General features: G+C 46.2%; 1 protein-coding gene across 1 annotated transcript in view; it reads right to left on the reverse strand.

Moving 5' to 3' along the window:
* ATP10D (ATPase phospholipid transporting 10D (putative)) overlaps positions 1 to 22,311 on the reverse strand; it is a 772,711-nt gene that overhangs the window by 185,361 nt on the left and 565,039 nt on the right. Inside the window, exon 17 of the mRNA XM_086962685.1 lies at positions 16,716 to 16,792. Coding sequence (XP_086818811.1) covers positions 16,716 to 16,792 — 77 coding nt within the window. The remainder of the gene's footprint in view (positions 1 to 16,715; positions 16,793 to 22,311) is intronic.

Here is a 22,311-nt window from a genome sequence, read left to right on the forward strand (position 1 = left end):
TCTTTGCCTCAGCAAACTCCTAAAAACGCAGACTGTGCACCCAATGATTCTTGGTACGATCGACAAAAATATTTATGACTCTTTTGGGCATCCAGCCAAATAAGTCTCACCTCTTCTTTCGTAAGAATGCTGCCCAAGTCTGTAGTACCAATTTATCTGGAACAAATGTTGGCTAAGCGTAGAGTAGTTGTGCCGATAGAGGCTGGAGTTTACTCATGCGAACTGCTGAATTGAACTAAATGAGAAAGACAGTCTTTAAAGTCAAAAGGTACAATGAGCTGTACATCAGCACGAAGGGAGTACACAGGAGAAACATAACGACTACGTTTTTGACCCCCTCTGGCATCATAAACGGTGACTTGGAGGACAGTTGGTCCAGCAAACAAAAAGGCAGAAAGAACTGGCAAATACCCTTTAATAGTGCCCGTGGCAAGGTCGTGCTGAGCCACACACAAAACAAACGAGAAGAAATCTGACAGCAAGTGTCTGTTTTGCAGACTACACATCAGGCAACAAATTGTTCCCAGCGCTCAGCATAAATGAACTTTGTAGACTGACAATTAGCAGCAACAATGACATCCACAGCCTACCTCCAGTGGTAGATGGAACACAGTCAATTGCCGCCACTCGATCTCCATGCGCGAAGGTGTAGATTGCGCAGGTTCGCCTGCAGAACCCTGCCCTGCTGCTATAACAGAAGATCCTGCCAAACTGAAAGCCTGATCGATGGAAATACTCAGGCCCAGAAGCTCCGGGTACCACACTCTCTTGGCCCATTCTGGATCCAGTAGGATCACTTGAACCCGGTCACTTCAAATCATCTTCAGAACACGAGGCAGGATGGGAACGCGTATCGGAGTCCTGCGTTCCATTCCAGCCAGTGTGAATCTCCTAGCAATTGTTTTCATGGAACTCCAACACACAAACATTTCAACACGGCACGTCTGACAATGGCAAAAGGATCTAGGAAGGTTTACCCCTCCTGCCCTCTGCCACCTCAGGATGCAGACGCCATACGTGATCAGCCAGGAACTGAAGACTAAGCTTGTTCACCCTGGCATTCAAGGTCCCAACTGTTGGTTCAGATCAGGGAAATGTCCTGATGTTCAACAACTTCTGAGGTGCAGAGTCTCTTGGCAAAGGATCCAAGACACCACTCCACCCTGCTTGTTGCAGTACCACATGGAAGTCGTGTTGTCTTGAGAATCTGTACCATCCTCTCCTAATGGACGGCAGGAATGTCTTCAGCATCAGATGAATGGCCAACAACTCAAACAGATAAATAAGCAGCTAGGTTTTTGCCAGAGACCAAAGTCTCCTGTGCTCTACCCCCAACCCAGCAGGTATTCAGTAGTCCTCACTGTCAGCTCTGAATGCGGAAGGGAGAGGAGTCTACTATTGTTCCAATTGAGTTTGTGCAGCCACCATTACAGATCGCGTGCAGTTTACCTCCAAAACCTTGATGACATCCGACAAGTTGGTAACTTCAGATTCCAATTCATAGCCTACATATACCACCTGGAATAGTCGACAAAAAGGATGCAGAAGGCCAGTGGGCCACAAAGCCTTGGAGTTGATCTCACTGAGATATCGGACTGAGGTTGGAACACCAGGATTATAGTCTGAATGCCATGGACTCATTGAAATAGAGGGAAGGGCCTGCACGACACCGTGCCCAAGATAGCGCCTATAAAAGGAGCTACTGAGAAGAAGTTCAGTGCACCATCATCTGGAGCCAGTCTTTGATTGACTGTAGGGAACTTGTTTTCAACAGGCCAGTCAGTAAAGTAGGAGACAATTGATATCACTAACCACAGAAGATGGATGGCAACAGCCACCAGCACTTTCATGAACACCAGAAGGGCACTGGTGAGACGGAAAGGGAGCACAGCAAACTGAAAATGCTCCTGACTTACTTTGAACCACAGTTAAGCACGAGACTGCAGAAAGGGTACATAAAAGTATGCATCTTGCAGGTCCAATGTCCCCATCTAGTTGCCAGTAGTCAGGGTAAACAGAACCTGGGTTAGAATGAGCATTTGGAATTTGCTCTCACAAAGGAAACTTTCTGAGGGTGAAGATATAAGATAGGCTGAAGTCCTCCATCCTTCGGCACGAGGCAATAGTGACGGGGTGTGGGGGACTGGTGAGGGAGTCAGAGAATGATTGGTGGAAGCTTAGATCACCCAAGGCTCTCGGGAGTAGGATGTTGTGTAATGAAATCTGGGTCGCCGGGTCTATGGTGTCTTAATACCGGTCTATTCACCAGTGAGCATGAACAGGGCTTGGACCAAGTGACATCAAGGTATCAATAAGCACTTTAATGAACAGATTCAAGGGCTCAGATAAAGCAGGCCCAGGTTGCAAAACTTCTTTAAGGCCATTTGTCCTGATTTCTACTGTTATGTTATGTTAGTAAGGCATTTATTGAGCGCACCACCACCAATTGGTTTCTTGGCGCTAGTATCAACAGTAACATTGTCATGGGTGTGAGCGGAAGAATTATTGGTATGCTTGTCTGTACAGCCAGGTCTTCAAGGCTTTCCAAAATGAGAGGAGGTCCTGGCAGGTCCGAACCTCAAGAGGGAAGGTGTTCCACAGACAAGGAGCCAGTGTTGCGAACCTACGACTGCCAGAACGCTTAAGTTTGAAGACGGGCGTCTGGAGGAGGGCGTGATGGGATGAACGTAGGTTGCGGGATTTAAAGATCAAACATCCTGTTTTAAAGGCACAGCGTTGGCTCACTGGGAGCCAGTGTAGTTTCATAATTAAGGGAGTGGCTGCATGACACCTGGGTTGGTTCAAAATAAGTCTGGCAGCAGGGTTTTGTACCATCTGGAGGCGTTTGGACAAATAAAGGGGGAGACCTAGATAAATGGAGTTCGCATAGTCCAGATGTGACAGGACGGTGGCAATCACCACTTGGGTAATTGCTTCCAAAGTGAGAAGACGCCGAACCTTTCGGATTTTTTTTAGTTGAAAAAAACATTTAGAAACCACCTGGCCCACTTGTGTTTTTAATGAAAGGTCACAGTCCACAGTGACCACAAGTGTTTTTGCCGATGGTGAGGGGGACGGGGCTGCACCCAGGTCCGATGGGCAATAGTGGGGGCCCCAGTGCTTGGCGCTATCTCCGGTGAGGACCAACTCCGTTTTTCCTGGGTTTAATTTCAGCTGATTTTGGTCCATCCATGTTTTGATGAACCTCATGGTCGATTGGAAGTGAGAGATGGAAGATTCAGAATTGTCAATCGTAAAAAGCAGCTGTAAGTCATCAGCGTAGTTAAAAACCCTCACCTGCTCATCTCTAAGGGCTTGAATCAGTGGGAGGATATAGAGATTGAACAGGTGGGGTGACAGGGAGGAGCCCTTTGGAACTCCACATGTGATGGGCTGATTAGAGCCAACTAGGTCTCCGAGGCGTACTGCTTGGGAACGATTCTCCAGGAAGGACGTCAGCCAGCAGGCCGCCGTGTCCCTGATGCCGGCCTGTCCGACACGGTCGATCAAGATGTTGTGATCGACCGCTTCGAACGCGGCCGACAAGTCAAGGAGCACCTGAGCCTGAGGAGAACGCTTATCAGCACAGTCCCGGAGAGTGTCCAGGACTGTGGTTACCACTGACTCTGTTGAGTGTGCCGGCCGGAACCCTGCTTGGTGGGGGTCAAAGCAGCCAGATTCCTCCAAAAAGTTGGAGAGACATTTCTCAACGTGAGCCTCCAGTATCTTGGCCAAATAGGGCAATAAAGAAATAGGGCGGTAGTTTGCCTTACAGGATTGGTCAGCCCCAGGGTTTTTCAGAAGTGGAATGACGGTGGCTTCCTTGAAGGCTAGTGGAACTAGACCGGAAGTCAGAGTCATTCAAGAGTGTAAGGGCAGGGGCCGGAAGGACGGAAAAACACTCTTTCAGGACGTGAGGAGGGCAACTGTCCGAGGGGGCACCAGATTTGACTCTTGTTAATAGTTCCTGAAATTGATCCTGGGATATAGGTGGGAAACTGCTAAGAGTACCAGGGCTGTTCTTGATTGTCATACCGGTAGTCATTGGGGTCACAGGCTGGGGGATGCTGGCTTTAATGCCTACAATTTTCTCACTAAAATAAGTATTAAGTGAGTCACAGAGAGACTGGGTAGGAATTATCCTGGGGCGGACATTATCCAAGTTCGTTAATTCATTGAGGATAGAAAAAATATCCTTGGATCTGTTTGAGGAGTTAATGACTCGAGAAGAGAAATAAGCCACCTTCGCAGCGGAAATGGCATTCATGTATTCCTTCCTGGCCTTTAAGTAGATGGTCTTTAATTCAGGGTCATAGTCGCGGCTCCATTTACGTTCCAGCTGCTGCAAGGCTAATTTCTTGGATTTTAGATCGGGAGAAAACCATCTATGGGCGTCAGCGCGTCGTGCCAGTCTAATTGTTTTGTAGGGGGCATGTAAATCACTAGCAGCTTTTAGCCAGCCTGACAGATTGGCTTCTGAGGAGTTAATATCAGAGTGGGGAGTGGGAGTGGAATTGGCTAGTGATTGCAGAAAAGCTGCTTTATCCAGAGCGTTCCAGTTCCTAGCTATACCACCTGTTGTCGGTGTGGTGGTTCTAGCGAGGTCGAAACATATATTGAATTTGAGGATTAGGTGATCAGACCAAAGGCATGGCAGGGTTATTGGAGTTGTCACACATGTAGTGTTGGTCCACACCTGATCTAAAATGTGGCCCTTGCAATGAGTAGGGGAAGCACTAATTGTGAAAAGTTTAAATTGGACATAAGTTCGGTCAGTTCCGCCGATTGGAGTTTTCCATGGGGTCATTGAACCAGTAATTTAGATCACCTACTAATAAAATCCTGGCATGGTCCAGAGCTAAATTAGCAACTTGATCACTTAATGCCATGGGAAATGAGGGCATCGAGTTGGGTGGTCTATACAAGAGAACACAAGCCATCGTCATGTGGGAGAAGTCGATCTTTAACACTAGATTATCAGTGTTTACTAACGTTAGACAGGTCAAGGAAGTGACTTCCAAGCTTGTGCGGATAATTGCCGCAACTCCCCCACCCACTTTCTCCGTGTCCCGGTCTGCATGAATAATATAATAATTAGGTGGGAGGGCTGCTATTATGTCAGGGGCGGAATCTGGGGTCAACCACGTCTCGGTGAGTAGGAGGATATACAGTTTCTCCATGTCCAACAGAAGGAAGATATCCAACTGGTGTTTCACCAGGGAGCGGGTGTTTAGGTAAAGGATTATAAGTGGCTGAGTGAGTGGCCTGCGATTACCCTGGCTCTTTACAGGGGTAGCCGAAAAACAGTCATCAATCAGAATACCATTTCTACCTCCCCGCCTGTATGTCTCCAACGGCAAGTTGCCCTGACCTTTATTAATTTCCATGAGAGTTTCCCTGGGATAGCGAATGTGCCGGGCAGCATGACATGCACCTGGTCCCGGCAGGTCGCCGACGGGCGCAGACGGGCTTAACTTAGGCGCAACTTCGGCACGTTTCCGGCGCGCCGGCTGCGCTTCCTATGTGAGGTAGCCATTTTATGCCTCCAAGGGCGGGAGGGGCCAAGCACTGCACCGCTCGCCTGCTCCTCACCCAAGATGGTGGCCGCAATGTCTCACGAGCCCAGGCAGCACCTAATCGGCTGCGGTGGGGCTGAGGGGCAGAGACCGACTGCGAGGTCAAAATGAGGCAGGTCAGTGCAGGGGAAATGAATAGCAGCAATACGTTTTTAAAAGTGCACGATTTCTAAAATTCGAACACAAAAGTAAAGTGCAAGTAATTTTAAAATTATGTTTCCAGGCTAAGCGCACACACCAGTCCCGGCTTCCGCCTCAGGACTCACACACAGACTCACTGTCAATCGTGGCTGGCGTAGATGAAGGACTTTTATGCCTCCAAGGGCGGGAGGGACCGAGCACTGCACCGCTCGCCTGCTCCTCACCCAAGATGGTGGCCGCAATGTCTCAGGAGCCCAGGCAGCACCTAATCGGCTACTGAAGGTAGTTGTAGGTCCAGGGTCTAAGCCACTTGTCAAATTGCCACACCAAAGGAAGCACTCTTTAGTTGAGGCCCCAAGAGACCAAGTCAATGTAAAAGCTGTCATCAAATGGGGGTGGGAGGGTAAATCGTGTCAGAGTGGTTGCAAGCTCTGATCAGAGTTGGAACCAGAAAGACAGTGGAACCTCTGCAGTAGTAAAAGCTTAGGATCAGACTCAAGTTGTATGGGGTCTGGGTGTACTGTAGCAGATTGGTAGAACAACTTCTGTCTGGGTTGAGCCAGCACCAGTTTAGGGTTGGATGTTGGTGGCATCACCACTGGCATCGATGGAAGGACCGAAGAAGGTTTTTGTAATTGCTGTGGAAGTCTGTTCCGGAGTTGCTGAGTAGCTCAGACAGCACAAGGACTGAGATGCCTGCAGAATTCTGACTGAGCACTCCTGTTGATCCTTGGGGCCAGATGATTCGCCAGAGAGAACTAGAAGTGTGTCAAAGATATGCAGCAAGGTCTCCTTAAAGGCCTCGACCTGCTGCGGCATTGTTAATGGCCCTGAAAAACTCATCACATCAAGATCTCATGCAGGATTGGTTCCTCAATCAGAAATTGGGAGTCAAATCGAATGGCACCTTTAAGCCCCCACGACTTCTCGTTTGATAAGGAGTGGTGGGATTAGGTTGAGGCCTGGTGACTTTTCAGCACATTTTATTTAATTTCCAGAAGGTACCATGACAACTTTTTAATTCAAGCATGAGTTCACCAAAACATTTATGGTGCATAAGTCCACAAGGGAAAATACGCTCATTCTATGAAGGACCTGTCCAAGTCCCTCTATCACAGTTCAGACCAAATGTAATCAATTGGATATTAAAAATAAAAGGTTTATGATTGGATACATAGTATGTTGTAGCCCACTGGGAGGAGGGCAGGAAGATCATGAATCTGCTGTTAGACCTGAGAGTATAAACCAACTCGACCTCTCTGCAGCCTTTAACACAGTCTCCCATCGCACTCTCTCCAGCCAACCAGACTCCACGATGCTGGCACATAGGAACTGCCCTCGACTGGCTCTGCTTCTTCCTCACCTGCCGAACCCAAAGAATGAGACTGCCACCCTTGCTCTTTGAACCTACGGAAATCAACTGCGGAGTACCCCAAGAATCGTCGCTAAGCCCCACGCTCTTCAATCTCTACATGGCCCCCTTCTCCACCATGTCAGACAACACAGACTCAGAATAGTATCCTACACCGATGACACCAAACTCTTCCTCTCCCTCACCAAACTCAACTTCCAGGAAGGAATGAAGGACGTTGCATCCTGGATGAGCAGCAGCTGCCTGAAACTCAACTCGGAGAAGACAGAGGTCCTCGTCCTCGGACCCTCCCCCCCTGTATGGGACAACACCTGGTGGCCCACCGCCCTCTGCAGCCCTCCCAACCCCACAGACCACACTCGAAACCTGGGCATCATACTAGACTCCTCCCTCTCCATGACCAGACAGGTCAACGCTGTCGCCTCCATCTGCTTCAACATCCTTCACATCCTCTGGAAGACCTTAAAATGGATCCCCAGAATCAAGGAAAACCGTCACCCATGCATTAATAACCATCAGACTGGACCACAGAAACGCCCTCTACTCCGGGATGAACAATTCTCTACTCCACAAACTCCAGACCATACAGAACACCAAAGCCAGACTTGTCCTCAGTAACCCTCGACACGAACACATCACCCTACACCTGAGGAACCTCCACTAGCTCCCTGTTGAGAAGAGTTACATTCAAGATACTCACCCGCACCTACAAATGCCTCCACAACACCAGACACCAATATCTCAACAACAGAATCTCCTCCCATGTTCCCAAGAGAAATCTCTGATCCGCCGACTTCGCCATGGCCGAACCCCCACGCATCCGCAAAGCACAAACGGGCAGAAGTACCTTCCCCTACATTGCGGCCAAGACATGGAACAAGCTCCCAATCACCATCAGACGTGCCCCCACCCTGCACATCTTCAGGAAGACCCTCAAGACCTGACTCTTCGAGTGACCAAAGCTGCGCCACCCCCTACCACCTTGAGACCCTCACAGGTGAGTAGCTTAACAAACCCCTGATTGATTAATTGGCTTGCACCTAGGGGTCTGTGGGGTGACAGGGGTGCAACACAGGGGCCAACTTCAAGGGGGGCACGAGGGTTGGACTTGATCGGGCCCCACAGTACGCATATAGTACCCAGGGGCTCACACTGCGGGCCACCCGCGTCGACGTTCCTCCCTGCTAACACCACATAGGGGAAGACACTGCTGGTTCTCTGTACCTGCCACAGATCTTACTTCTGATAGGCTTGCGTGAATGGCACTAAAAGGTGACTGCAGACCCAAAGATGCCCACTGCCCATCAAATAGAGATGGGTCACCTGCGTTCGACTACCCCATCCGTCCCGGCTCGACAGGCTCTGGAAGTTGTGGAGCAGTCGGGAGAGCGCATGTATGCGGAGCCGGTACATCCCAAGGTGGAACTTAGCAAGAAGCTGAAAAATGTCCTTCTGGCTGTGGAGAAAATTGGCGCAAAGCTGGAATGTATGCGGCCCTCCCTTGGAAGCAAGATAAAGTGACCAGGAAATTCAACTTGCTGCTTGTCTATCATCCCCAACTCGCTGGCAAGCAACACAATACTGAACTCACGCTGGGGAAACTGCAACCTGCCTCCCAACGTGTGACCACTTTGGAAGATCAGGTGGCGGATCCTGAAGGACGATCACGGCGCAATATTATTCGGGTAGTTGGACTTCCGGAGGCCATGGAGGACCAGGATGCAATGGCCTATGTTGAAGCCTGGACAGGTGAATTGGTACCTCCCACAGCGCTGTACCCCCCAATTTGCAGTTGAACGTGCATATTGTGCATCATCGCAGAGAACGCTGCCAGAAGCCAACACCTAGCCCTTTCTGTTTCGCCTACTCACGCCTCCTCAATTACAGATATCACGACAGCATACTGTGAGAAACACATTGATTAAAAGATATCAGTGAGCAACGCCTCAGTAATGCTACTCCCAGAACCACCATAATTCCTTTCTCATGGTCAAAAGTCACCTCCATGAGCTGAATATACAACACTCTCTGCTGTTCCTGGTGCCTCCGTGTTTTAGGCAAAGATAATGTTTACTTCTTTGACTCTCCCATGGATGTGTGGGATCGGATGGAGGGCATGGGTTACACAACCATGTCCCCACGCCCCACCGGTATTGAGAAGATGACCGGAAGCATCAAAGTCCGGAGGCATAGTCGGAGACAACACAGTGGGCACACCAGGCCGCCTAAAGCTGTACCCAACCTAGAGCAGTTCATATCGGAAAGGAGACTGGCTCTGCAGGCGGCAGCTGCACTACATTCTCAAACCCATACTTCGGATCTGGACAATGAATCTGTAAAACCCTCCAGTGAAGACGATTCCTCTAACGCAAATACGGCCAGGATGGGATCGCCGGTGTCACCGGACGTGACAACGTAAACCGTGGATGATATCATCTGACTTCGTTGGGCAATCTTTACCACCTCGTCTCTGAACTGTGGGTGGCTCATACTGGTCTCTGTTGCAATGGCCAGCCACGGCTGATATCCACACTAACAAAGAGCTTTTGGGACATGCAACTGCTAAGAGATGGACACTCCTCCTCAACAGTTCAGGTCTGATGATCGGATAAGCACCTTTCACAGCTGACGTCATATACACCACACCAAGGGTGTAGGGGAATTTTGGACCCTGTTCTGCTACACGTGCTCCCTCCTCTGTAATTGAGAGAATGAATCCGTTGCCAATGTTTGGCCTTTCAGTTTGGGTGGATCCCTGCTGCACATCTGCCCAGAAAATGTTCTGCATGTTGTATTTGTTTTTCTTTCCCTATTATTTTTCAGCTGAGCGATGTGTTGACTGCACCCCCTGTATGCCGCATATAGTGCAAAACAGACCTCTATTATCATATAGAGCTACATAACATGCGGCACAAAATTCTGAAAGTCATGGAAGACACAAAAATCATGTGGGATGTAAGGGGCATGCAAACCCCGCTACTCGATCTATTCCTATCTGACACCGAGGCAAGGTCGTGTGAACACCCCTTGCTTAGGTATAGTATTCCTATACCTACTTATATATAAACACATAGTAACCTATAAGTCCCTACTATGGCAGGCCTTAACAATCCTGGAGGCAGAGTGCTTGGTTATGCGTTAGAACGTGCTCTAGCATGAGCTGAGCCTGTCTGCAGCTTTCGGAACCATGTCCTTATAGCTGTTCTATGATATCGCCATACCATATACTCTTAAGGGCATTATAATCCTCGCGGTTAAATGCTAACTTTGGTTTGGTGTATCCAAACATGTCGTGTAAGGTGTCATACACTTTGGAATACTACCGCCTCGCCAATTCTGGCGACGGGGGCAGCATTCCACCCTTCTAGAGGGAGAAGACATGTTGTTGCTGACTATCCCGGTTAAAGTTAACCAGAGCCCCAGCGTCACAAAATGGACGCTGCGGCCACCGACACAAGTCTGACCTCCTGCTGCTGGGAGTCCTTCCAGTCACGGAGGTTTGGACAATAGGTTTCCTGCCTGGAGAGGTGTGAGCACCACCCCAGAGAGGACTTTGTGTATTGGGACAGGGAGGGCTGAATAGAATGAGACACTGCCTGGGGCACACTAGGTGCTCCATGCATACCCCAGTTCAAACCGGTTGCTGGGGCACTACAGCCCCAGCTCTGGCGCAAAACTGGACAAAGGAGAGGGGGTGTAACCACCCCCCTTCCTGGTCCCACCCACCGGAGGGACCTAGTCAGTAATCCAGCCCCTATTAGTTATATAAAGGTAAGAGCTGAGTCCTGAGACTTTAGATTTGATCCTGACTGGAACCCGAAATGAAACTCTGGACCTTCGACATTCTGCTGAAGCTGAAGACTGAAGAATCTCCCTTGTGGCCAAGGACCGACCACCCTGGACAACCAGGCACAATCCAGCAAATCAACGGCTTGCTTGTCGACGTTCCTGCCGAAACCCGAACACAGAGCCTGACAAGACCCAGACTTCCAGACCTCTCTGACCCCCTCTTCACGACTGCAGCATAGCTGTGATCCGTGGAGGCGACGAGACACGTGGGACCGGGCATCTTGAAAAGCCTGCAACTTGCTAACTGTGCAGCTCCTGAGGCACCCTCGAAGCTGTGCGCTGGGGATTGAGAAGCCCCGATCCCGAGCTCCATCTGCGACGAAGATCAGCCCCCCACACTCCACAAGTTCTGCGTGGGGCCCTTCTGCTTTTGTTCTGCTCGACGCGTTGTCCGGTTGCTGGCCCGTTGGCTAGTAGCCTCTGTGTCGACAATCCTTTTGAACCACATCGCTGGTCTGGTTGCTCCAGACTGGCCCTTGCTTCCCTGCAAAGGTGAAGCACCTCAGACCTTGCTGGTCTGCACAAGAAGCCTTTGTTGTATCCTGCATGGGTTGCTTTTGCCAAGGCTTGTCGACTCCAATCCGGAAGTCGACCCCTCCATCTGCGAGATCCTTCGTGGGACAGCCCGTCTCCAGCACCTGGTCGTCATGGACGCCTCCTGGTCCATGTGGCTGCCAAGACAAGCTTCAAGACAGCTCTTTATTGCTCCTCGACGTAGTCTGGTTCCTTCCTGGTTCCACCCAGTCACTGCCTAGTGGCCCAGACTCTGTCCCCTCTGCTTTCAGGTCCTCTTCATCCTCGATCCACCCGGACATCTTCCACCTGGTCGCCTGCAGCATATTTCTTCAGGTCTCCATAGGCTTCAATGACTAAACCCGACACATCTTCACACCTATGCACCCGCCGTCCGTGGGTGAGATAACGCGAGTACTTCGGTGCTCCCAAGGGTATTGACTATCCAAGTGTCTAAGTCTCTAGTTGTTTCCTCCTAGCCAAACCGGAAGTGTCCTAAAACCTTCTATATCTAACTTCTAAGTTCCCATTGACTTTGCATTGAATCCCGCATGTGTGTAAAGACACTGCACGTGCAGCCTGTGGGCCTCCTACATTTAAACTATGGTTGAGATAGTGTAGCCCCAGCGATTCCCTAGGCCCTAGGCATTTCCTTTTCTTGTAACGTGGTACTTCTACCACTTTCTTAATATATGGTTTGCTTCGCCACTAGGGCCTAACCTTAAATTGTGCAACTTAACGTATAATAACGAAGTGTCTTGTTATGTGCTTTGGCCTCTGACCTCATAAAGAGTTCAGAGGAGTGTGTTAGAAATAAATACATATATATTTTATATATATCCTGTGTTGTGTCCTTTCATTTGGTATTCAAGGGGTTACATTTTGATATTTTGATATTTATGAGCATTTGTAAAGCGCAAGCGTTCGCTCCCAGGGGAGCATCATGGCGCTGGGCGAGCTGCAGAGGAATAGCTGACAGAGTGGAGTGAATGGAAGAGAGAACTAAATGACTACATGGTTACATATGGTAAAACAGCTGGCTTTACACGCCCTCTAGAGTCTTTTAGCCTAAGACTGTTCTGTCCATGCTACCACTAGGATAGCTGGTCTATAAGGTTGACTTACAACCATCACCATAAGGGTTGTTTGGACTGGTGCAAGGTGATCACTAGTGATCACCAGATACCAGGCCAACTTCTCACAGTCATCTTATACGCAGACGATATTCTGGTATATCACAGAGATGCGTGATCAATCCCACTCACTCTAGCCCAAACGCTCACGGACTTTGCGGATCTCTCTGGTTCTACCCCATCGCACCCGGGTGCCCAGACCTGGCACCCAATTTCAGCCAAGGTCGCATCCAATGGCACCTTCCGTTATCTGGGAGTGAAAATACACCAGTGACAAGAGGACCTCCTAGTTGGTAACCTGGGGAGGACGATCATTGCGCTCTGGTCTCAGATGTCCTTTTGATACACGCTCCTGCTGTTGGACAAGGACCGGATAGCCCTTCTGAAAATGGTGGCACGCCCCAGGCTGCTGTATTATTTTACCAACCTGACCCTGTACATCTCACCCTCTCTCTTTCGTACGTTTCAACAGGCGATGCGAGAATTTATATGGAACAACTCTCGTTTGAGAGTAGCCCTTGCTAAGCTTTAGGTTAGGACCGTCAGTCCCCAACATGGAGCAATACTATCCTGCCTCACAATTACAATGTGTGCCGAGATGGCTAGCGGGGCTTCAGCTGTGTGACACTGCCACTTCTTTCCCGCCATGGTCGGTGGCGTCTATAGTCCGGATATTCCACCCCTGTGCCAAGCGCAATCTACCTGAGCCACTACTCGTGGGATCGCCTACCAATGCTACTGTAGGAGTGTATACATTACGCGATCGACTTTTCCCTATGCACCAGCATTGCCATTGCAGGGCACACTGCGAGGAGTCGTCGTCACATCAACCGTGGAACTATCGAACTGGCTAGAAGCTGAAGTTCAAATGCTTGGAGACATATCAGGATGGTACCCTACATCACTATGACCCACCAACAGAACTGCCGGACAGTTCCAGCTGTATCACTCCCTGCTTGTAGCCCTGGGGAATAAATGGGGGGACATGACTACCTGCACATTATGAGAAGGGGCGGGTATCTTACTAAATGGTTCGCTGCTTCACTGCGCCAGAACAGGTGTGACGCTGGCACCACTGGGAGGCAGATAGTGGTCACCTTTTCGCTGACAGGGAGTGGACAGAAGTAGTTAGTAGTCCCACCTATATCCCTCACAACACTTGCTTGAGCTTCAGCCAACACTATATACTCTAAAGAGCATACCTCACCCCTTTCAAAATAAACAGATTTTTCCACCAGGCAGATGCAGCCTGCCCTAGGTGCCAGGTTCTTGATGCTGATCTCCTACACATGCTATGGGCTTTCCCGTCTTTACACACTTACTGGCGCTAGGTCGGCTCTACTTTAACCGCCTGCACTGGCTGCACCCTAAGGCACACCTATATCTCGCACCCGATAGGCAAACAACTAAAGGTCACCTCTTGGTTCCTTGACATGGGTATGTTGGCAGCCAAACACTTGATCACAAGGCGATAGAAGTTCTCAGACTTCCCCACATAGCCTGGAGATAGTAGCTGCTGGTTTGGGCTAGCGCAGAAAGAGGCATTGCGCACTGAGGAAACCCCAGGCCTTTACAAGATTCCTATAGCAGCAAGCTGAGATGCGATCCTGCATGACTTTCAGGATGCACAAAAAGGTGTATGTATAGGTCTCTGTCCCCGCCTCCCAAGCAAGCCTAGCTACAGCCAGTACTTAGACTTCTCTGGCGTAACTGGGGTTGGCGGGTAGGAAGTAGCAGATGTCTTTACCCTGATACACCCTCTTCCTCCCTGACACTCGAAATTGGCGAGCACACCTATCATGATCATTGGCACCACAGGTGGGGACCAGTCAACAATTCAAATGAGCCAAGCCATCTCAGGTACTCCCTTTTATTTGCCCATCCCTTCTTATCCCCTCTTCTAAAAATCGCGTTGAAAGACTGCCTGATTCACTAATGATGACAGTAGAGATACACACGTCACCTACACACCCTCAGCATGGACGTGATAATGCGTCATCTCTCATGTAGACGTAGGTCAATGTTGGCATGACCTTTCCACTGTAATAAAGTAACTGTATACAATTTGCTGACTGTCATATATAAAGCAATTATGGTTACATTGGACTGTCTACTTCCTATGGGTGAGCCTCTTCATTCTCTCAAATGCTTGCAAACAAATAAGTAAGAGCACAAATTGTGGACATAAATTAAAGGAGGGAAACCCAAACGAGGTAGGGTGGACCAATGTTTGATATGGCCTATCGATCTTACGCTTAGTTTTTTTGGTGCTCCTTTTACTGAGTTTTGCTGTTTATTGAAATATAGGCAAATTACCTCCTTATCGAAATATATCTTAAGTAGTACAGGATCACCAGCAGCAACAGAATGTAACTGGAAGCAATCACGGATGTTTTCACCTAATTAACCCCTTGATGTAACTGACTGCTTAGTTTGAAGTGTTATGTACTAGGTGCCTAAGTCTTATAATGTAAGAACAATGCGTACTACGCAAAATATGATGGCAAATGTGTAAACTGCATTTAATGTTTAAAAAAAAATAAAATGAAAAACTACACGTAGGTCTGGGCATAATACTGGCCAAGAGAGATATTGCACTGTACTGGTAAGCACTCGCTGCACCATCTGTTGAGAATTGGGTGAGAAGTTTGGGTGAGAGGGGTGGACTACTGTGCAGTGACGGAGGAGCTGGTCAATTTACCCAATAAAAGAATATTAAAATATGGTAAATGGTGGGCCTGCTCACAAGCAAATGGTTTGCAACTTTGACTCACTAACATTCTTCTCGTTGTGGACAGTAATTTTGAAGGATCGAATTGAATTGAATTGAGTGAGGGTTTGCAATGCTTAAGCAAATTTCTAGAAAGCTAGTAAAACGTTACTGTTTTCAATTATAGAGTTGGTAAACACATGATATGCTGAAACAAAGCAAATGCAATAGCAATTGACAATACAGTGGTATCTTGTAACTAGCAAAGGAACAAAGTCGTGGATTCTGGCATTTCTGGCATGTGAGGTACTTTGACCAGGTAGACCGCTTCCTCTCCTGGTTAAGGGTAACATGGTGTAATTCTCTTAACCCATGGCCCCTAGACGCTCTGGGTCAGTAGCTCCTTCTTGTAAGGTGGGTGGTAAGGCTTGTTTAACATTGATGATAGGGGAAGAGCTCAGTCTAACCTACCTCGAAGAATACCAGGCGAGAGGCACAAACTAACTCCAGACCAACACCGGTCTCTCTCGCTCTTGCTAACTGGCAAAGTCTAATGAAGAAGAAAGTAATAGGTGATGGAAAGAGAGAGAGTACTAGCAGAGTATAATCACCCCTCTTATCACCTGCATTTGCATTCTTAAGGCAGCCATCTTCTGGTCTGAGATGAGAGGTAACAAGAGCTTCAAAAAGCTGTGTCCGCTTCTCAGAAAAGACTGCTGGAGTATTAAGGGTGAGGCATAAGCCTAATGCTTGGATAAGCCAACCCATTCCGCCCATATTTTCTGCTGAAAAAAATATCCCAGGTGTAGAGTGTGCTTTTTGCCCCTGAAGGGGGAAGAAAGATTGTGGGGTCCTTTATTGTTATAGTCCCAAACAGTCTAGTCGGGCAAAATGTACCATTACACTTACACAATGAAACAAGATTAACTTTTGCAGGAGCCAGGCATGAAATGTATGAAAAGGTGAAGTTTAAAAGGGGGAGGGGGAGGGGCTTGAGAAGTTTGTCATGTCAGCGAGGCTCCTGGTGGATTAAGAACACTAACATTTGGAAACGGATATATCTGCGACTAAACTATGTGATTGCCGTTCATAGGGGCTTTCTACTCTACTCATGCAAAGAAAATATTAAAAGTGTTTTAAAAAAAAAATAGGGTAGCACAAAATTCTGCACAAGATAGTTCAGCGGTATTGACAACACGAGCACAAGCTAGGCCTTTAACTAGGCACAATTTATTCAGCAATATCACATCAAACACGAGTTCTCACAAAAACACAGGACCAGTGGGTATTGTGCTACGTTGTTTGCATACCAAAATATTCATGATATAAACACAAATTCTGTCTTAGAATCACAAAACCGGACTTAACATTTTTGCTAGAACCGGACTACAAATATCCGGGATCTTGAGGTGTTACAGTACCTGCATCCCTTCTTGACCGGAAATGCCCACTCCTGTGTCAGCCACTTGGATCATACTCACATCATTGGCTCCATCACCTTTAAAAAAATTAGAAATGTTACCTTACTAAACAAGTTAGTTCATTGAACACCTTAATGTTAGCCTCAGCTGTGGAGGGCTATTCCCTCCCCAGTGCTGAGCTCTTTTTTGATGTTTAGGGCACTTCAAACTTAAACCTTCACAACATTCCAGGAATGGTATCCAGGCCATATTTGCACCACTTTTGCCACAAGCTTACTCTAATGCTACTTATGTTCAGTGAAAATCAACCATGAGCTACTAGCATTATTAGGGACTAGGTCAGACAAGGTTAACGGCCACCGCATCGAAGATTGCCAGCAGGGATTACCTCCGTGAAATGGCGGGGTTACAATCAGTAATGTAAAAAGGATATTTACATTTTGAATGCCTCTACATGGGTTATATAGGTGACAGTAACAGCTGCAATGGCGCTTGCACCAAGGTACTAATATTAATCTAGAAACACTGCATGATTTATCACTCAAATATAATCTTTAAATATATTTTGGAACTTGATTTTTTATACGAACACCTTATGAGTTCTGAAAATACACACATTTTCATCTCAAAATGCACTGTGCAATTTTGGGATACAGATATTAATTCAAACAAACAAAACTTTGAACTTAATACGTTGGGCTGCACACAGGACGGAGAACGGCCTCTTGGTAGCTAGGGAATTACTAGTAACTCCCCAGCTACCTTTACCAGAAACCTGCACTAAAGGTATCCAGAGTTTGTGAATTCCCCCTGAGGAGCCAAGAAATAGCCAATATAGAACACCATTTTTTTTCCGATGGAAAAATTGGAACAAGCGCTATGCAAGAAAGCGCACGTTTTTTCTTCTAATATTGGCAATAACAAAAGATTTGCTATGCTAATATAACCTTCCCAGCTTTGAGGAAAAACGATTTATTTTGAATCACAATTTTTGTATCTTTAAAGTTGTAATGATTTCTCCTACTTATTTCGTTCGTATCTACTTTCAGCTTGGTGAAAATCGGTATGAAACCTTTGGGTCAACCCGGAAAGCTACATATTTCTGAAAACGAGGCTACATTTTGAATTCAACAAAGGGTCAGTTGTATAAAATGCTCATGGGTTTCTTTATTCTGGGTATGAAAACAAAGAAGGATACAGACATGCCACACCACCCTGGATTCTTTGGGGCTCTAGGTTTCAGAAATGCCCAGGGTTTACAGGGTTCCCGGGTAGCCAGCTAACTCGGAGCCTAACTAGTGTGACCAAATACGATGGGATTTTAGTGTCAAAAGCATGACCCGAAGAATTCAAGTTTCCTCTTGCGTGCCATGGACAAGGTGATGTCCTCGGTTCTAGAGGACAGAAAGACTGTTGGAGCATTAAGGGTGAGAGATAAGCCAGATATCTCAATGAGCCACCCCACACCATATTTTGTGTTCAAACAATTATTCTATTTTGCATTGTACCCTTCCAGGGGGGAGAAAGATTGAGGTTCTATAGGGCAGGGGCATTGTCCCAATGCTTAGATGTGCACCCAGCCCAAATATTTTCTTCTAAAAAATTTAATCTTTGGTGTCTAGTGGGGTTTTCCGCCCCACCTAGGGTGAGCATTCAGATTGGTGGTAAATCTCTCCAATCTGCCTCTCCTAGGGAGCAGAAAGATTCTGGGCCACTTGGAGAATGCGGGCACAGATGGTGCCTGGGCTGCCACCTCACCTTTTTTTTTTTAAATATCATTTTCCCCTACAGTCTAGTAGGTTTGACCCGACAACGACTCCCCTCCATGAAGAAGATTCAGGGCAATTTTTATTTTAGTAGGACAGTATGAAGGTACCCTTCAAGGGTAGGGTGCAACAAGTGGAGGGACTTGTCAACGGTGTCAAGAAGAAAATAGAGAGTATAAATGCAAGAAGACAAATCTGCAGATTGCTTGGAAGTGCATTAAAGAGGAAAGCACAATAACAAAGTTTCAAATGTGTGCTGCCAAAGCGACATGCCTAGAGGAAAAGGTGGGAGTGAGGGAAAAAAAAGTGAGGCACTCACAGAACCCATAGGTTCTAGCAAGGCTCGGAGCAGAGGAGCATACAGAACCAGTAACATCGATCCAGCCTTTTCTACAGGAGGAGGTGTCCTTGACCAAGATAAAAGGAGAATGAGAATGAAAAAGAAATTAAAAGGTGAAAGGGGTAAAAGAAGTGCTGTAGTAGTCACACTCATGGAGGAGGGTGTGAGGGCGGCCATCCTGAGGGTATACCAGCTTTGAAAACCAAAATGGTTGTTCCTCGACATTTGCACACAGACACTTAGTAGGAGAAATCAAAAATCAAATAGAGATTGGAGGGGCTTGCTGACTTTGAGGGCACAGACCATTATCCGCTATTCTGCTTACTTGAAGGCTGGAGGGACTGAAAGCCAACAGGGACGAAGGTGCAGCTACAGACCCTGACTGGGGGAAGGAGGCATGGAGGTGATATTTCATGAATGGAGTAGGCCTCACAAGAGTTGGTGGGCCGATCTTACGAGACATGTTTGTTCTGTTTGCTGGGTAGCATCCCATTAGGTACTTGTCAGGTCTGGCATTAGCTACGACCTTTTTTTTACTACAATTACACGTGTAATACACTTATTTAAAGGGGCTTTGAGACAGCTCTTTTCATCATTGGTCTGGTGTTTTCATATTTTGCTTATGCCCACTACAGCATACTGCTTGGGGCAATCAGTCAGCCTACTTAAGCAATTGGTCAACTTTACTTTGAATTAATGCATTTTGCTCTCTCACAATGAGCACATCTGCACACAAGGTAGTTCCCTTTAGTGCCAGCGTTTGTTTTTACTTTGATACTGGAGTGTTGCCAATGTGTGTAGAGACGATGTGATAGCAGGACACTTTCTACCAGCTCTTCATGCACTGAGCACATTATAGTTTTATCAGTTCCAGTCTCCTGCAAATGCGGTTGTAAATTACTTTTGGAGTGTCCTTTGTTTTTCTGACTGCCACTTTTTCGCACCGTACCATATTCTGTCCATTTGAAACAGTTCTATATTAAGCTATACTCTTTTTACTATGCACATCGAAAATGTTTATTCTGGCCTTACTTTCACCAATGCGTCTTTATTAGGACTTTTTTCTTGCTTTTTTCTTTCTCTTTTCCCTTCTTTCTTGTCTTCCTTCTTTACTTCTTGCCTTCCCTTCTTTTTTCCTCTTTTCTTGCTACCTTCGTACTTTTCATTCCTTCTTTCTTGCTTTCATTCTCTTGCCTTTTTCCTTTGTTCATTTCCTTCTCTTTACCTCTTTCTTGCCTTCTTTTTTCTTTTCTTTATTGTCTTTTTTCATTTCTTGCCTTTTTTCTAGATCTTGCATTCTTTCGTTCCTGACTTCTGCCTTTCTTCCCTTCATTCTGTCTTTCATGCCTTCTTTCCAACCTTTCTGTCTTGACTTTTCTCTTTTTTCTTGCCCTTTTTCGTAGCCCTACTTTAGTTTTTCTTTCCCTTCTTTCATTCATTCCTTCTCTCATTACTTTTTTACTTTCTTTCCTTCTTTCTTTTTTCGTTGCTTCTTTCTTTCGTTCTGAAAGGCAAGAGGCTGGCAGCCAATAGCAGCATAATTGGCATTTTTTAAGGTCTGTGTTAGCCAAGACCTTTTGATTGCACTACTTTCCGTCTATGTTTCTTTCTTTGTCTTCTCTGTCTTTCATTCCTTTGTCTTACTTGCCCATTTTTGTCATGCTTACCTTCTTTCTTTGCCATTCTTGCTTTGTCTTTCCTTCTTGCTTTCATATCTATCCTTCCTTTTTATTTTTATTTTCCTCTAACTTCCTTTCCATCCTTTTTCCCTGTTTCCTCTTTCCTTTGTTCTTTTTTTGTTTTCTTTCTCAAAGAGGCTACTGATTGGCTATTTAGGTCTCTGTTCGCCATAACCTTATGATTTTACTAAAATGATGTGTATGACAGTTTTTCGTAGGGGTTTTCAGCCACCCTTCATCAATTAGTCTATGGTTTTGTCAATCATAGTTTTTCTTCCACCAGCATGCATCAAGGGGCAATGAGTCAGCCCACTTCAGCTATTGGCTGACTTCATTAGGAGTACCACATGCTGTTTTTTCACAAGGGCATCATACAATAGCTCATCCACACACAAAGTAGTTTCCTTCAGTACCAGAGAGTAGTACACAGAGTGCTTTTTTAGACCAAAAAAGATTTTTGTCTTTAGCCAATATTTTCTTTAGACTGATGGAGACGGACAGCTTCTTGAACAATGTTTAAAAAATAAAAATAAGAATTGGGCAGCCAACACCAGACCTATTGGCTTTGCCAATGCTATTTATGTTATGTAACATGGACCACTGAATGTTGTTAATGGATTCACTACTTACAATACTCTTAATAACCATTTGATACCGACTATGATTTAAGCAAAGGTTAAAACATGTATCCATGCATAGTTCTTGGCTTGACCTTACTGGATTAACAGATAGGCCATCCATGAAAGTGGATGGCGTATCTGGAGTGGAGTCCTAATCCAAAATTAGTTATGCTTTACAATAAATAACCTAAGATATTGGTAATTATACCCCCAAGGATATTGATTCGTAATACGCATGATTAAGTATTCAGCTTTCTATTCCTACCAATTTGGGAGTATACACTAAGTATGAAAATAAGTTATCCTCTCTAGATTTATTTATTAGTGACAAGAAAAATGGAAAACTAGTTTTTAGAAAGAATTGTCTAAATCCATTTGTGTAAGGTCACCACTCCAAAATACTGAACAAAATGTCATTTTATGTCATGACTTTGAATTATTGTCTTAAATGCTGTTAGCACCTATACGTCAAATAGCAAAAGCAATAATGTCTAGTCTTGCTGCAGTAGAATATTTATTAACGAGCAGCAAACTAATGTCTCTGTAAGACCTGCTGAATAGAGCTGAAAACACAGATATAAGTGCTCAGAAATGAGGTTAAACATCTTAAGAAGGAACTTTTATTCCTATTGAAACGTGTCTTATCGATCAAAACTAGTCTACAAAAACTAATAGTCTAATACAACACTTTAAACAGACATGCCTATTGTCGACAGACTAGTTAACTAACTTTTTCGTATGACCGACACCTGAACTGGCGAAATAAATAATAACTGAAAACTTCAAAATAGGATTTAAATTTTACAAACAGTACTTACGGAAAATCATAAACGCCAACTAGAAGATAAAAGCAAGGCAGCAAAGAGAACTGGAAAGCATTTCAGACAACAAGGATTTTAGAAGAGATGCTGGCTAGAGTAGCTATTTACTTTTACCCTAAAAAAGCAGGTTTGGCACAATCTGGTTTCCAAATTACGGGAGGAACAGGTCCAAGAGGCTTACACTATAAACGGTACTTATGGTCTAAAGTAATCTTAGACTCTCCGACAAGAACCTCAGTATATTACGAGTTGCCAGAGCAAGCATAACGCCACACCGGTGTAATCACCTGTGTTTACTCCGAAATGTGCATTAATTTGATGTAATTTACATCTATCTGTTTATTAATGCTCCTCGATGAGAGCAACATCC

The sequence above is a fragment of the Lissotriton vulgaris genome, chromosome 3_1 (genome assembly GCF_964263255.1).
Source record: "Lissotriton vulgaris chromosome 3_1, aLisVul1.2, whole genome shotgun sequence".
Taxonomy (NCBI): Eukaryota; Metazoa; Chordata; class Amphibia; order Caudata; family Salamandridae; genus Lissotriton; species Lissotriton vulgaris.